General features: G+C 39.5%; 1 protein-coding gene across 2 annotated transcripts in view; it reads right to left on the bottom strand.

Moving 5' to 3' along the window:
* The window catches only part of LOC100372358 (uncharacterized), a 52,774-nt gene that overhangs the window by 10,353 nt on the left and 23,496 nt on the right, over positions 1–18,925 (bottom strand). For both annotated transcript variants that reach the window (XM_085500938.1, XM_085500937.1), the window contains 5 exons: positions 13,218–13,408; positions 8,841–9,004; positions 8,514–8,751; positions 8,018–8,244; positions 1,913–2,084 (listed from right to left, as the gene is read on the bottom strand). In XM_085500938.1, the coding sequence (XP_085357064.1) occupies positions 1,913–2,084; positions 8,018–8,244; positions 8,514–8,751; positions 8,841–9,004; positions 13,218–13,408 (992 nt within the window). The remainder of the gene's footprint in view (positions 1–1,912; positions 2,085–8,017; positions 8,245–8,513; positions 8,752–8,840; positions 9,005–13,217; positions 13,409–18,925) is intronic.

The following is an 18,925-nucleotide window of genomic DNA, read 5'->3' as shown; positions in this document are numbered from 1 at the left end:
AGCATGCGCTGGGGACACAGTGTTTTGGAAAGCATGCGCTGGGGACACAGTGTTTTGGAAAGCATGCGCTGGGGACACAGTGTTTTGGAAAGCATGCGCTGGGGACACAGTGTTTTGGAAAGCATGCGCTGGGGACACAGTGTTTTGGAAAGCATGCGCTGAGGACACAGTGTTTTGGAAAGCATGCGCTGAGGACACAGTGTTTTGGAAAGCATGCGCTGGGGACACAGTGTTTTGGAAAGCATGCGCTGAGGACACAGTGTTTTGGAAAGCATGCGCTGGGGACACAGTGTTTTGGAAAGCATGCGCTGGGGACACAGTGTTTTGGAAAGCATGCGCTGGGGACACAGTGTTTTGGAAAGCATGCGCTGAGGACACAGTGTTTTGGAAAGCATGCGCTGGGGACACAGTGTTTTGGAAAGCATGCGCTGGGGACACAGTGTTTTGGAAAGCATGCGCTGAGGACACAGTGTTTTGGAAAGCATGCGCTGAGGACACAGTGTTTTGGAAAGCATGCGCTGGGGACACAGTGTTTTGGAAAGCATGCGCTGGGGACACAGTGTTTTGGAAAGCATGCGCTGGGGACACAGTGTTTTGGAAAGCATGCGCTGAGGACACAGTGTTTTGGAAAGCATGCGCTGGGGACACAGTGTTTTGGAAAGCATGCGCTGGGGACACAGTGTTTTGGAAAGCATGCGCTGGGGACACAGTGTTTTGGAAAGCATGCGCTGAGGACACAGTGTTTTGGAAAGCATGCGCTGAGGACACAGTGTTTTGGAAAGCATGCGCTGGGGACACAGTGTTTTGGAAAGCATGCGCTGAGGACACAGTGTTTTGGAAAGCATGCGCTGAGGACACAGTGTTTTGGAAAGCATGCGCTGGGGACACAGTGTTTTGGAAAGCATGCGCTGAGGACACAGTGTTTTGGAAAGCATGCGCTGAGGACACAGTGTTTTGGAAAGCATGCGCTGAGGACACAGTGTTTTGGAAAGCATGCGCTGAGGACACAGTGTTTTGGAAAGCATGCGCTGAGGACACAGTGTTTTGGAAAGCATGCGCTGAGGACACAGTGTTTTGGAAAGCATGCGCTGAGGACACAGTGTTTTGGAAAGCATGCGCTGGGGACACAGTGTTTTGGAAAGCATGCGCTGAGGACACAGTGTTTTGGAAAGCATGCGCTGGGGACACAGTGTTTTGGAAAGCATGCGCTGGGGACACAGTGTTTTGGAAAGCATGCGCTGGGGACACAGTGTTTTGGAAAGCATGCGCTGAGGACACAGTGTTTTGGAAAGCATGCGCTGGGGACACAGTGTTTTGGAAAGCATGCGCTGGGGACACAGTGTTTTGGAAAGCATGCCTCTGCAGCTTGTGTGAAGCCAGTGCAAACGTATCCTCTAAGAGACTGTGCATACGATTACGAATTACTCTTATTGGTTCTTCCTCTCTCTTGTTAGTCTAAAGGATGATGACGTTATTTAATAAAGAACCATAAGAGTGCAGAAATGATAAATATGCAAATGATGATATTAAAATGCAAATGATGTAACATTTTTTGAGATGCTAAACATTATGCCAGTTTACGGTTCAACTAATTCTGATAAAATTTGCAAAAATTATCTCGATTGAACTAAAGTTCATCAACCAAAGAGTAATTGCAATTATGCAATACATTTGCAGTGTATAACATGACAGATGATAAACTAGATAGTTCCATGAATTTCCTCATAATTAATGCACATCCCATAATTGTTATGAGATAAAAGTATATTTTAATGACATTAAAAACACTGCTCGAAAAATGGTAGTCACAGAAGTAAACACATTATTAAAAAGGACTTAACAGTAATCTAAAAAGGTACTGGTTTCAGTGTTGATGTTTTCTGATTATGACTAATAGTTGCTGTATACTTACACTATTTGGTAGTGGTGCTCTTGATAAATGTGTTTCTGGCAAACTTGTAATATCAAGTGCTGTATATTTACCACCATGTGGTCCAAAATGATTGTCTATTTCTGTATCAATCGGCAAGGCAGCATCAGAGATTTGATGTTCACCTTTTTTTCGTCCTTGTTTGTTTTTCTTTCTGAGAATATAAAAATTAATATAAAAAGTTTTTTTACAGTTAAATTGCCATAATTCTTTTTTATCATGGGTCATCACAGATTTATTCATGGTATCATAAATACCGGTAGTCCATGTTGTGATCTTGTCACCAGAAACAAACACTGATAGAGAAACAGCTTACACCATGAAACAAATATTTTGAAGTCCTTTGTTCTTTTATGGGCCAATGGCCTCGAACTTGTAAATAAAGACCATTTCATAAAAATCAAAATAAAAAATTAAAGAAAGCTTAGAAAGAACTCCTGTGTGCTGAGAGTATTGGAGAGTATATTAAAAATTAATTAGCTATTCAAACAAAAAGCTTCGCAACTAATATTTGTCTGCTACTAGAGATGTACAATGTGGAAACATTGAAGTTTATAATATTTTTGTAGTATCCAAACTGAATTTCATTTGTCCAGACTCATGTAAAGAGACACGAAACACAAAACGAATTATCACGAACATGAATAATATTTGTAGCGAATTTGAATGAAACCCAACAAATCCTGTCCAAGATTCTGCATTTTCAAAAAAACAAGATGGATGCAAGTCGGCCATCTTTGATCTTATTGTAAAACAAATTGTCATAGACGTGTAAAACTAAAATGTACAATGTATGTACGAAATTTAAACAAAAACTGACAAAGCATGCATAAGATATCACATTTTTAAAATCGTTGATCCAATCGCGAAATGATTCATCATAGACATGTATCCAAACATTTTTGATGTATGTACCAAATTTGAACAAATACTGACAAACATTGAAGTTTATAATACATCTGTGGTTTTCAGTCTAATTTATTCCAGAGTACCTCTACCACAAGTTCATATTAAATCTGATTTTTCGAGATAACAGAAATTGGCTAATAATAATTAGATAATCAATATGCATGTTTTTCATTATTGAACTGATCTTGTCTATGGATTACCCAAGAACATCTATGAACTAAATTTCAATGAAATGTGATGATTATGTACATTATGCAAATTCTGCAATTAGTATGCTCGAATTTAAATCCAAAACTAATGCATTGTTCCCAGGCACTTATATACCAAGTCTTAATGAAATGCAATAATTGGTTTTTGAAAAAAAATTTGGTAATTATTATGCATCAATTTCAACCCGAAACTAATTACCAAACGCTTCAGCGTGGTATTAAGATTTTGTTTTCAGGTTTGGGTGGTACCAAGGTGGAAAATGGTTGCACATATGGGGGGTAATTCCTGGAATTGCAATAGAGAGGGTTCAGGCCGAAATACATATATATAGTGTTTCCATGTTTCGTCTGATATTTCTGTGGTATTCTGCTGCTGTAAATAATGCGAGATTTGTTCCGAAATTCAGTGTGTTGTGTGCACTCCAGGGTTATTCGTTTTTTTGCTCAAAACACCCCTATTTTTTAATGGCAGAGTCGAATAGTTTCATTCCCACTGGGAAATCTGCATTGTTACTTGAATGAGAGCTAACTAAACACATTTTCCAGACCGGCGAAAGTGTATGCAACAGCCAATTTTAACAGCCTATCACGTGATTTTAGTCTGAATGTCAACATCAAAAGAGGCTAGTCCATTTACGCAGGTATAACTGGGAATAGAATATGTGAGGGATTGTATCAACAGAGATGTGTATAATGAAAAGTAACATCTATCCTTCTTTTGCATCGCTGAGCATTTCTGTGTTAGTATACTGGTTTGAAAATGTTGAATTTGCATGATTTGCAATGTGTTTTTTTACTGAAACTCCCCTATTGATCGAATCCCGGGTTTGAAAGAGAACGGCACACCACGTGATTCGTTTGAATACAATGGTGAAGGCACGCAAGCATGACTTACGTTGTCAGCAGTAGTCGCTGAGCTTCACGCTACAACTTCACTTGTGATGTTGCTTGTTAGCCGTGGATTGAATTAATTTTGATTACCGGTTAAAATGTTGCTTATTTGGCGTTGGTGATCTTTATTTGGAACTGGGTAACGTCGCCAGCAGAAACCTCCTGGGATTTTGATGTTGATGGTTGCGCCTCCAAGGCAATCGCTAATTTTACTGCGGGTGGGTCTTCCAAGAGCCCTTCGGGGTTTATAAAACTCATTCAACATACATAAAGTTCTCTCAATCGTAGTAGTCCATGTGATGTACACCTAATATGCCAAACATGTTGCTGAACGATTTTGCCAATGAAAACAAGCCGGTTGGCGATCCACTCCACTAAAAAAAAACTAGCAATATGTTTTCGGCTGTTGCCATGGTAGGACATGAACGTGAAGCTAACGTCAGTTTATAACTAAAACCGGGCACCGTATACAAAGTTCGCAAAAAAACATTCAGTCCTTAGAAGTCATTTTATTTTATTGCTAGGACGTATGCTGTTGTTAGGGATTGGTCAGTTACTTCGGCCTGGGGTGGATCAGTAGGGGGGTTACCCTGTTTTTGATTTTGCGAATGGGGGGGGTCACCCCGTTTTCTACAATTCACACACGCGCTTATGCATATATTTTTTTAAATTTTATTTCAGAACAATAGATTAAAAAGTTAATCGTACAAATGTGTTCTTAATAATAACTATTACCCATATTGCCTATAAATTTGTTGATGCAAAAAATGTTATAGGCTAAATATTTTGGGGTTGAAGTTGACAAATAACTAACAGATTATGCAATGCGGCAGAGCCCCATGCAATTATACAGTTAAGTTTTGAACACATCCCAAGTCCATGTGATATCAGATTATTTTATTTAAAGTCTGAAGTCACCATTGTATAAGATATTTACTGGATTTATCCAATTGTAGCTGGAGACGGAAAAACACAGCAATTAGTACAAAGAGCAGTGACAGTTTTTGTTCAGCAAATCAAAAAAGTTAAATGGATTCATGTATATAAATAAATATTTTTTTTGTTTTTTTAACTTTTAAATATGCATATTTTGCTCTGTAAAGTACCAAAATCCAACACAAATTTATACAAAAATCAAAGTGTCCTTTGTTTTCATAAGCACAGACTGTGCTTCAGGTGTAAAGCTTTCCTGGTCTATAAGATATGAAAGATATATTAAATCCAAATTAGTTTTCAAACCGCCTAGATTCAAATCCTCTTTTCCTATCTTATAAGGGCGTTTATCAAGTGAGTACTCCACAGCTTTGCTTTTATTTACTATCTTTAGCAGCATAGATTTCCCTACTTCCTGCAGCCTTTTCTGTAGTCGTTTTTTGGCTTTATGCTTCCCCTCCCCTCCTAAGGTGACTGGTCTATTAAATGCAAACACTAAAAATTACGGCAAACCACGATATTTTCAATGCACATCATACATTTTGTAATCATGTCAGAGCCAAAACTGTTAATGTTTCTCGGGGGGGGGGGGGGGGGGGTCAGCATGTTTTAAAATATAATGTTAGGGGGTCGCCCACTTTTTGTTGTTGATAGGAGTGGGTCAACTGAGATTTACAGCTGACAAAATGGAATCTGCCGACCCCCCCCCCCCCAGGCCAGAGTAACTGAACAATCCCTTAAATTTATTATTTTCAACCGATAGTATTTTCTAGATTGCAGGCAGCATTTACAGTTCATTCAAAGTTCAAAGTTGCGTCGGGATTACGTTGATACAGTGTAACAATGTCGGCGTCGGTGATCTCTTACCGGTGTGCAACGTAGCCAAAATAAAAGGCATGACTAGTGGGAGGTAATAAATTTGGGGTCGAAAGTATTCAAAAAACAGTTTTTGGCTGTTGCCATGGTAGCTGTGGACCAGGATTGTTTTGCCAATTAGTGACGGTACGACCTGCCTGTCAATTATAAACAAAATTAGCTAAGCCAAAAAAATCTCAGTAAATTGTTGCCCACACTCAAGCGGATTAGAATGAGCTACGTCCATGCTTTTTAATCATAGAAATGTAGGGTGTGATACATTTGGCGTGAAGGTATTAAACAATTCAGTTGTTGGCTGTTTCCATGGAAACGGTGGTCAGAATTTGTTTTCACATTTTACCAATAGTAACTTTGTGCCCACACTCAAGCTGAGCAAAATGAGCTATGTCTGAGGTGTTGTATCCAAAATTTGTAGGAGATACATTTCCTGATAACTAGGGTGAAAGTGTGACCTACCTGCTAAGTTTGAGCGAAATCGGCCAAGCCAAACAAATCACAGAAGAATTAATACGTGAAAACACTAGAAATCACACACACACACAGATACACAAAATTAAAGTGATTTTAAGGGCAATCCAAGTGGAGCGAATCGCCAATATCATGTTCATTTGCATATTGACCGTGAAAATACCAAAAACATCATTGCATGGGTAATATGCAAATTAGTTTTAGTCAAAATAAGTTACTGCTTAGAAGTACCATTATTGTTGTTCAAATTTCATTTCACTTGGCAAATATATTCATGTACCCAAACGTAAAGTATCGTACTTCTAAATATTGTTTATTTCTGCTATGTTTCGAAAAACGCTACTCTTGAACGGACTACTTTATTCGCTCTCAGACCTCATTTGCATATGGGGTGTGGAAGTACCGATTTTGATTTCAGGGACGAATCAAAATAAACTGCAGTATATATGTAATAATGTGGAATACTTCCTTTCACTGTGAACATTTTTCCGCTAAAATAAATTCCAGTGAAAATGCTATTTCCCTCATACTCTATTGAGACTTGACACAGCACAGTGAAAATTTGATTCACACAATAGGCTTGAAAACTTTTCATCGAAAATAAATTAAGTGAAATTCTGTGTGATTTCATGAGAGTTGAAAATGAAAAAATTATATGACACCCAACCCTACCACTCCATACACAATGTAACCACACCTCAAAAACATCCTTTCACCAGTGTATTCTATTTGAATTCAGGAGAAATTTAAATAAACAAATTATATGACAACGAACTTAATTATAATTTCAACCTCTAGTTCAGCACTGATTAAATAAACTACCTCGTCTTTATGCCAACTTAAAGTTATTCAATGCCTACACCAGTGACTTCAAAATCTATGTTTCAATTCCAGGAATTTCACTTGCTATTAATTGTATGGGAGTGCCAGTCTTTTATTTTCTATTGTAATGTCAATTTCTTGTGATTACTCGGAAAATGAAGCTGTAACCACAGACCACAGTGCTGCAACTAAATCCTGGTTTTGAGCACCGATTAGGCAGTCTTGAACTATGCATGTGAAGCCACCTGAGAGGTATATCCAATCCTATAGATTTCTCATTGTTTGGTAACTATTTGCTGCAAATGCAACAAAAATCAATATAAAAATATTACCCACACAGCATTCTACAGGTTACTTGTTACATGTATAGGTCTGTGCACATATGTCCAGGGCTCAGATACCAAGTTTCATTATAATATGACAATTAATTCTTTAGAAATCAATGGAAAGCCAAAAAGTAAATTATTATGCAAATTACGTAATTACTATGGATATATATAAACCCGAAACTGATTAGATTGTTGCATTGTATTAGAGTATTTATGTACCAGGATTCATTGAAATAAGATGAGTACTTGAGTTATTGATGGAAAAGCTGAAAACTGACTATTAGGCAAATTAGGTAATTAATATGCACAGATTATTATTATGCATGCACCCAGAACTAATCATGTCTCTGTATTGTCTCAGAGCATCTGTGCAACAAGTTTCATCAAAATCCAATGAGTCATTCTTAAGATATCAATGGAAAAGTCATGGAACACCTAATAATTAGCTATTTATCTTGCATATTAATTACCTAATTGAACCCAAAACCTAATCAAATCTGTGCATTAGCCCAAAGCATTTATCAAATGCCAACATATGGTTCTTGAGATATCAGTGGAACAGGCGGACACATACCGCTACTCACACAAAAACAAACACACTAACTGCAAAGACTTCGCACACGAGAGTAAAAAATATGAGATCATTGTACCTCTTATGTGGCTCAATGAAAGATGGCGGTACTTCTCCTGAAGACAGCTCCATATCCAGTACTTCATCAATCTCTTTCTGTGACTTGACAGGAGCATTTTCTTCATCCTTTGTATCGCCCACTGCAGACCGAGAACCCTTTTTTCGTCGGGTTTTCTTCTTCTCACGCTGCCTCAGCTTGTTTCGATACCTTTCAAGTTCAGCTTTCTGTCTTAGTGACTCATTCAACTGAATTCAAGAATAGATATGTGTTACTGAATGACAAGGTAAATTATTACCCCAAGAGACATATGTGGAGACAATTCATTCAAACTTGAGCTGTCTTCTACATACACAGAGTATTGTCTTCATGTCACAAACACATGTAGTATTGCATTCCTTCATTCACAACTCAGTGTCTCACAAAAGGATAAATACTGGCAACACGCATGTCTGGCACATGTATTACGGTATATGGATGAGGTTTTCACCCCAAAATAATATGCATACATGTATACCTTGGTAGATTCTTCAGATTCCATCGGTGTCAATGACGTGGGGATTACCAAAGACCTTGCTCTTCTATCTTTCTCATCCGTTGCCATTGACAACTGAGCTACATGTTGAAATAAGCCGGCCTGCCCAGCATTTCCTCTTGGTGGCAGTGGTCTCTGTACTTGGTTAGTTGTCATTTTTTTGCTATCATTCGTAACTGCGGAATCTGTATCTGACATTGTGTATTCATCATCAATTCTCCTAGTTAACAAAAACAAAATAGAAATTGACTGTAGAGGTAGTTTTCTCATATTAAAAGAACTAATCATGCAGCTTGTTTGATTACTCACTTTATGGTTGGTTGTCTGTTTTCTACTTCATTCTCATTGGTTACTTTTTGTGGCAATTCTCCAGCATTAATAACAAGACCTTTATTTTCAATTCCATTCATATCTTTCGCAACATCAAATCCTCTTGGTGTATTATTACCAGATGGGTAATGACGATATGGATACTGAGATAAGAAATAGAAACAATATGCTTAAATATAATTAATTGATTTCTAAATAAGGGTGTGTCTACATAATGCAGTCAGAAGAATGCTTTGTTTATAGCTCTGTCACACACAAATAATGAGCACTGTAGACGTCACTCTAATTTAGGTGTCAGGAAAGAGTAAAATGCCTTAATTTGGTTCTAAAATAGGCATCTAAACTGTTCACATAAAAACCACATAACAGCATAATAGTGATTCTAATCTAATACGTATTGGTGTTAATTTTGTTGGTAACAAAAAGTATATTCTATACGTTTCAAATAAACAAACACGATTGCATTGCTTCGTAGTAAATGATCATGATGGCTTAATCTGGTCATGTTGCATTTCACAAGCAAATATTTACTTGTTTTCTCGGTGTTGCAAATGTTGATTACCGGTATTACTCAGTTGTGATTGCAATAACATATAAAATAAGTCATTGAAAATGACACAGTCCCCGTTAAATTTTTGAAAGTTCTCTTTGTGCTTGTCATATTAAAGCGGGGATTGGGGGGTTGGGGGGTTGGGTTGTTGCAAGCGTGTCCTTGAAACATGAGTTCCAAGTGGCGTATACAACAGATTGTTTATTTCTATCAAAACACGTGTTCCGTGTAGTAGTAATATGGCCAAAAATAAAAACAGCCGTCTTTGGCCATCTTTGATCTGAATATGAAACACACTGATATGTATGATGTATGTGCCAAATACAAATGAAAATGGTACATAAATTGTGGAAATATAGTAGTAAGGCCAAAAAGTCAGATTGCTGTCATTCGGCCATCCTTGACCAGATTTTGAAACAAATTGTTCTGGACATGCATCCTAACATGTATAAAGTACATGTATGTGCCAAATTTGAATGAAAACTTACAGAGCACTTCCAAGATACCGCATAAAAAAACAAAAACAAGATGCCTGCCAGTCGTTCATCTTTGATCCAATTGCGAAATAAATTGTCATGTAACCTAACATGTATAATCTATGTACCAAGTTTAAATGACAACTGACAAAGCATGTCCAAAATACAACATTTTCAAAAAACAAGATGGCAGCCAGTCGGCCATTTTGAATCGAATCGCTAAACCACTGCATGTGCATATGTCCCACATAAGGTACTAGGCATATGCAAAGAATGAACGGAATCGGCCCACAGGATTCTGAAATATGACTATTGACAGACTGACGCATGAACGGACGGACGGACGGACAGACTCAGGAACTCACGGACGGTCGGGACATGTATGCTAACATGTATGATCGATGTACTAAATTTGAATGAAAACTGACAAAGCATGTCCAAAATATGACATTTTCAAAAAACGAGATGGCTGCCAGTCGGCCATCTTTGATCCAATTGTGAAATAAATCGTCATGGACATGTATTCTAACATGTATAATCTATGTACCAAATTTGAATGAAAACTGACAAAGCATGTCCAAAATACAACATTTTCAAAAAACAAGATGGCTGCCAGTCGGCCATTTTGAATCGAATCGCTAAACCACTGCATGTGCATATGTCCCAGATAAAGTACTAGGCACATGCAAAGAATGAACGGAATCGGTCCAAGGAATTCTGAGATATGACTCCTTACGAACGCACGGACGGAGACCGAATTATAAGTCCCCGTTTTCGGACTTTGTCCAAACGGGGACTAAAAAAATTAATTTGTTGGTTTGTTTGAAATGCAACAACTTAGTTTCATCATAGTAAACAAACATTTTAATCACACTCAAATGCTCAATATGATACAATATCCACCATGTTTTTTCTACACACGATTTGACCTGAAATTGTGTTTTTCGACCTGATTGGTCAAGCTGATAAATAACTAATTGGAATGCTGAATAGTGTTTGGATTACCATAGTTCCCTTGAATATGTTAATTAGGATACAGCAACATCACTGAATGGCAACACAAAAGAGATTTACCAATGTTGTATTACAATATGTTGGCATTGATTTTGGTGGAAAAAAAAGTGAAAAAACTTTTTCCAGCTCATTGTTGAAATGGAGTTTTCCCATTCACTCTAGTCACTATTAATATTGTACTGAGAAAAACTTAAATTGGACTCTAATTTATGTCAAACAAAAAATGGCACCTAAATTTAAGGTATTCACAGCAGATCACAAAAATATAAACAAACAAACTGATGCCTTATTTATAGCACTGGTTGCATGTCATAATCGGCAGTAGTGCTTACAGCAAGTCTTAGAAGTATTGGGGCAGCCAATTTGCAAACTCGCTAGCGAATTGGCTAACTGCTTGGGTTTTGACTAAATGGTTGGCTTTCGAATCTGCCTGGAGCCATCTTGCGGTCACGCCTACTTAAGATGAATCTATGTAACAGTAGGGGACGATCCCCAAACTTTAGGAGCTAATCAGCGACGGTCTTACAGTTGGATGGCGATTTCGCTTTCAAATATACCAGGGAAAGTGTTCTATGCTCTTCGTGTCCACACAAAAACAACGAATGAGGTCGATTTTTCCAGCGGTTGGCTTAATGTTACCCCAACGGATCGTTTAAGTATGAAAGTTTGTTATTTTCTCTCCGATTTGGAGGAAACTGTTTCTCAACTTATCTATTTAGTTTCAAGCAGTGTTCAAGATGGTTACCCTCATATAATAAATATCGGTCACGGTGGATTAATCATATTTATCATATCATCACTTGTACGCTAGCTGACTGTGACCAGTTTCGGGTTCAAATCATTCAGGGGAATCCAGACATGTACCAGGCTAGGTAAAAACATTCTATGTCCCCTAATGCAATATAGACTCGCCAAGAGTGGACGTGATCACAAGCCGGCGCTAGCGAGATTCGAAGGCCAACCGTTTAGTCAAAACCAAAGCAGTTAGCCAATTCGCAAGAGAGTATGCAAATTGGCTGCCCCAATACTTCTTAGACTTGCTGTAATATATTAGAATTATACATGGATTTCAATCAAAAACTAATCTAGTCTGCGGGTCATCTCAGGGCATCCAAGTTCAAAGTTTCATTGAAATCTGTTAAATGGTACTTGAAAAGCAAGTGGAAATGTTTAAAATTGGCTAATTAATATGTAAATTAGGTAATTAATATTCAAAGATTGCAACCAGAAACTAATCAGGTCTGTGCATTACTCCGGTCCATCTATGAATTAAGTTTCATTGAAATCTGATGGGTAGCTCTTGAGAAAAAGTAAAAAAATCTTAAAATTGGCTAAATAATATGCAAATTGTATTATCAGATAATCAGATCTATAGATTATCCCATCTATGTAACAAGTGTCATTGAAATCTGTTAAATGGTACTTGAAAAACAAGTAAAAATACTGTAGAATACTTTATTTTCGCATGGAATTTATTTTCGCTATTTTTGCTGAAGGGATGATTCTGTGAAAATAAAATCCAGCGAATATACTTTTTTTCCTTAATTTCACATTAAACTCATCAAAAATCAGTGAAAATAAAGTCCATACAAAACACCCGAAAAGCCTTTTCAGCGAAAATTAATTCCAGCGAAAATAAAGTATTCCACAGTACTTAAATTTGGCCAATTAATATGAAAATTATTATTTAAAGTTGCAACCAGAAACTAATGTATATTTCCCCAGACCATTCATGTATCAGGTTTCATTAAAATCTTAAGCTAATTAATATGTAAAATAGTTAAAGAGACACACACACACACACACACACACACATATGCATGCATGCATACTGGTACATACAGACGCATTAACCGCAAATACTCCCACTTTGTGCTTGACACGGGAGTCAATAACAATCAATTTGGCAGCAAATAAGTGATAAATTGGAATTATTCCTTAGCAGGTAAATCTTGGTGAGTTTGCTTGAATTGTAAGTCACATTTTTCATGTAGCAAGTTTTTTTAGAGAAATTACTTTTCTTGTGTTTTCTCCCCCAAATGTCAATCAAATGATTGTATTGTATATTCAAGTAATTGAAGCCAGTAATAACTGCATTATTAAACAAACAGTTCCCAGTGAAAAGTGCAATAAATGGTCCCTTGATTGAATAAAAATATTTTTCTGGTAAATTTTGTAAGGCAAAGAAAAGGTATGAGAGCAATATGAATACAACTTGATTACTCTATATATAAATACCTGTATTTGATTTTTATATCTTATATATTACCTTTCATGGGAAAAACACTGAATCAAAGTAAGAAATATAAAACAAACCTTCTGTTTATACTGTATTATTTTCAAAGTATCCGGATCAATATCGGTATCTCTTTTCTTCACACAGAAGCAACAACAAAAGAATGCACATAGGAATAATATAAAGAGGGGTACAAGAACAGCAGCAATAATCCAAAGTTGATCATCTTCAGTGACAGGAGGTATAGGTGTTACCGTAGCTGGAATGTACTCTGAAAAAATCCATATAGATGACTTTTAATACACAATTACATTGTTGAAGCAATTCTGTTCAATCCCACCATTGTTATACACTGTGAGTCTCACTCACCTTTCACATTATTAATTTTTAAACAGACTTGTTTGCAATATTGCCACAATTATACACTCCAATTTCCCACTTGAAGTTACTGTACTATTATTTTTAAATATTTTTTCCATGGTGCTGATTTGCTGATTTTGGTTTTGACTTAAGACTGATGGTCCCCCAGACTTGCTGGAGCTGACAAGTATTTCTTTATATTTTTTTATATTTTTTGTCTTCGTTATAACTGTTTTATTTATTTTTTGCATATAAGCAGTGTTTTGCAGATATCAAAACCATAAATCATGTTTAAAGTTGTTTACGGTACCCAGTTTTGCAAAGTTTTGAATTACTGTAAAATCTCATTCAAAACCTGGCACAATTTTGTGATGTTTTCCCAAATATGGCCAAAAAAGGTTTAGGGTCGGGAAGTAAAAATAAAGTAGGTTGGGTTATAGTTGACCTTAGTCTTCAAAACCACAATATATATATAACAAACAAAAGTGGATGTAAACCCAAATATTGTTTTTGAGAGATCAATAGTAATTGATAGTGATCAAGTTATATTCACCAACACCAATCCCACCTAAAACAAACACAAGGTACCTTCAGAACTGACACCTGTGACCCAATACCAATCCCACCCAAAACATACACAAGGTACCTTCAGAACTGACACCTGTGACCCAACACCAATCCCACCCAAAACATACACAAGGTACCTTCACAACTGACACCTGTGACCCAACACCAATCCCACCCAAAACATACACAAGGTACCTTCACAACTGACACCTGTGACCCAACACCAATCCCACCCAAAACATACACAAGGTACCTTCAGAACTGACACCTGTGACCCAATACCAATCCCACCCAAAACATACACAAGGTACCTTCACAACTGACACCTGTGACCCAACACCAATCCCACCCAAAACATACACAAGGTACCTTCAGAACTGACACCTGTGACCCAATACCAATCCCACCCAAAACATACACAAGGTACCTTCACAACTGACACCTGTGACCCAACACCAATCCCACCCAAAACATACACAAGGTACCTTCACAACTGACACCTGTGACCCAACACCAATCCCACCCAAAACATACAAAAGGTACCTTCAGAACTGACACCTGTGACCCAACATCAATCTGACCTCAAACATACACAGGGTACCTTCAGAACTGACACCTGTGACCCAATACCAATCCCACCCAAAACATACACAAGGTACCTTCACAACTGACACATGTGACCCAACACCAATCCCACCCAAAACATACAAAAGGTACCTTCAGAACTGACACCTGTGACCCAACACCAATCCCACCCAAAACATACACAGGGTACCTTCAGAACTGACACCTGTGACCCAACACCAATCCCACCCAAAACATACACAAGGTACCTTCAGAACTGACACCTGTGACCCAACACCAATCCCACCCAAAACATACAAAAGGTACCTTCAGAACTGACACATGTGACCCAACACCAATCCCACCCAAAACATACACAGGGTACCTTCAGAACTGACACCTGTGACCCAACACCAATCCCACCCAAAACATACACAAGGTACCTTCAGAACTGACACCTGTGACCCAACACCAATCCCACCCAAAACATACACAAGGTACCTTCAGAACTGACACCTGTGACCCAACACCAATCCCACCCAAAACATACACAAGGTACCTTCAGAACTGACACCTGTGACCCAACACCAATCCCACCCAAAACATACACAAGGTACCTTCAGAACTGACACCTGTGACCCAACACCAATCCCATCCAAAAAATACACAAGGTACCTTCAGAACTGACACCTGTGACCCAACACCAATCCCACCCAAAACATACACAAGGTACCTTCAGAACTGACACCTGTGACCCAACACCAATCCCACCCAAAACATACACAAGGTACCTTCAGAACTGACACCCGTGACCCAACACCAATCCCACCCAAAACATACACAAGGTACCTTCAGAACTGACACCCGTGACCCAACACCAATCCCACCCAAAACATACACAAGGTACCTTCAGAACTTACACCTGTGACCCAACACCAATCCCACCCAAAACATACACAAGGTACCTTCAGAACTGACACCTGTGACCCAACACCAATCCCACCCAAAACATACACAAGGTACCTTCAGAACTGACACCTGTGACCCAACACCAATCCCACCCAAAACATACACAAGGTACCTTCAGAACTGACACCTGTGACCCAACACCAATCCCACCCAAAACATACATAAGGTACCTTCAGAACTGATACCTGCGACCCAACACCAATCTCACCCAAACATACATAAGGTACCTTCAGAACTGACACCTGTGACCCAATACCATCCCACTCAAACATACATAACGTACCTTCAGAACTGACATCTGTGACCCAACACCAATCCCACTCAAACATACACAAGGTACCTTCAGAACTGACACCTGTGACCCAACACCATCCCACCCAAACATACACAAGGTACCTTCAGAACTGATACCTGTAACCCAACATCATCCCCCACCTGAAACATGCACAAGGTACCTTCAGAACTGACACCTGTGACCCAATACCATTTCTACCCAAAAACAAACACAAGGTACCTTCAGAACTGGCACCTGTGACCCAATACCATCCCACCCAAACATAAGGTACCTTCAGAACTGATACCTGTGACCCAACACCAATTCCACCCAAAACATACACAAGGTACCTTCAGAACTGACACCTGTGATCCAACACCAATCCCACCCAAACATATACAAGGTACCTTCAGAACTGACACCTGTGACCCAAAACCATCCCCACCCAAAACATACACAAGGTACCTTCAAAACTGACACCTGTGACCCAAAACCATCTCCCACCCAAAACATACACAAGGTACCTTCAGAACTGACACCTGTGATCCAACACCCCTATCCCACCGAAAACATACACAAGGTACCTTCAGAACTGACACCTGTGACCCCAAACCAATCTGACCTCAAACATACACAGGGTACCTTCAGAACTGACACATGTGACCCAACACCAATCCCACCGAAAACATACACAAGGTACCTTCAGAACTGACACCTGTAACCCCAAACCAATCTGACCTCAAACATACACAGGGTACCTTCAGAACTGACACCTGTGACCCAACACCAATCCCACCCAAAACATACAAAAGGTACCTTCAGAACTGACACATGTGACCCAAAACCATCCCCACCCAAAACATACACAAGGTACATGTACCTTCAGAACTGACACCTGTGATCCAACACCCCTATCCCACCGAAAACATACACAAGGTACCTTCAGAACTGACACCTGTGACCCCAAACCAATCTGACCTCAAACATACACAGGGTACCTTCAGAACTGACACATGTGACCCAACACCAATCCCACCGAAAACATACACAAGGTACCTTCAGAACTGACACCTGTAACCCCAAACCAATCTGACCTCAAACATACACAGGGTACCTTCAGAACTGACACCTGTGACCCAACACCAATCCCACCCAAAACATACACAAGGTACCTTCACAACTGACACCTGTGACCCAACACCAATCCCACCCAAAACATACACAAGGTACCTTCAGAACTGACACCTGTGACCCAAAACCATCTCCCACCCAAAACATACACAAGGTACCTTCAGAACTGACACCTGTGACTAAATACCAATCCCACCCAAACATACACAAGGTACCTTCACAACTGACACCTGTGACCCAATACCAATCCCACCCAAAGCATGCACGAGGTACCTACATAACTGACACCTGTGATCCAACACCAATCCCACCCAAAACATACACAAGGTACCTTCAGAACTGACACCTATGACCCAACACCAATCCCACCCAAAACATACACAAGGTACCTTCAGAACTGACACCTGTGACCCAACATCATCCCCCACCTGAAACATGCACAAGGTACCTTCAGAACTGACACCTGTGACCCAATACCATTTCTACCCAAAAACAAACACAAGGTACCTTCAGAACTGGCACCTGTGACCCAATACCATCCCACCCAAACATAAGGTACCTTCAGAACTGATACCTGTGACCCAACACCAATTCCACCCAAAACATACACAAGGTACCTTCAGAACTGACACCTGTGATCCAACACCAATCCCACCCAAACATATACAAGGTACCTTCAGAACTGACACCTGTGACCCAAAACCATCCCCACCCAAAACATACACAAGGTACCTTCAAAACTGACACCTGTGACCCAAAACCATCTCCCACCCAAAACATACACAAGGTACCTTCAGAACTGACACCTGTGATCCAACACCCCTATCCCACCGAAAACATACACAAGGTACCTTCAGAACTGACACCTGTGACCCCAAACCAATCTGACCTCAAACATACACAGGGTACCTTCAGAACTGACACATGTGACCCAACACCAATCCCACCGAAAACATACACAAGGTACCTTCAGAACTGACACCTGTAACCCCAAACCAATCTGACCTCAAACATACACAGGGTACCTTCAGAACTGACACCTGTGACCCAACACCAATCCCACCCAAAACATACAAAAGGTACCTTCAGAACTGACACATGTGACCCAAAACCATCCCCACCCAAAACATACACAAGGTACATGTACCTTCAGAACTGACACCTGTGATCCAACACCCCTATCCCACCGAAAACATACACAAGGTACCTTCAGAACTGACACCTGTGACCCCAAACCAATCTGACCTCAAACATACACAGGGTACCTTCAGAACTGACACATGTGACCCAACACCAATCCCACCGAAAACATACACAAGGTACCTTCAGAACTGACACCTGTAACCCCAAACCAATCTGACCTCAAACATACACAGGGTACCTTCAGAACTGACACCTGTGACCCAACACCAATCCCACCCAAAACATACACAAGGTACCTTCACAACTGACACCTGTGACCCAACACCAATCCCACCCAAAACATACACAAGGTACCTTCAGAACTGACACCTGTGACCCAAAACCATCTCCCACCCAAAACATACACAAGGTACCTTCAGAACTGACACCTGTGACTAAATACCAATCCCACCCAAACATACACAAGGTACCTTCACAACTGACACCTGTGACCCAATACCAATCCCACCCAAAGCATGCACGAGGTACCTACATAACTGACACCTGTGATCCAACACCAATCCCACCCAAAACATACACAAGGTACCTTCAGAACTGACACCTATGACCCAACACCAATCCCACCCAAAACATACACAAGGTACCTTCAGAACTGACACCTGTGACCCAACACCAATCCCACCCAAACATACACAAGGTACCTTCAGAATTGACACATGTGACCCAACACCAATCCCACCCCAAACATATACAAGGTACCTTCAGAACTGACACATGTGA

Source organism: Saccoglossus kowalevskii, chromosome 1 (assembly GCF_978046115.1).
Source record: "Saccoglossus kowalevskii chromosome 1, keSacKowa6.1, whole genome shotgun sequence".
In the NCBI taxonomy this organism is placed as follows: domain Eukaryota; kingdom Metazoa; phylum Hemichordata; class Enteropneusta; family Harrimaniidae; genus Saccoglossus; species Saccoglossus kowalevskii.
Note: the sequence above shows the minus strand (reverse complement) of the source record. Positions and strands in the feature narration are given on the sequence as shown.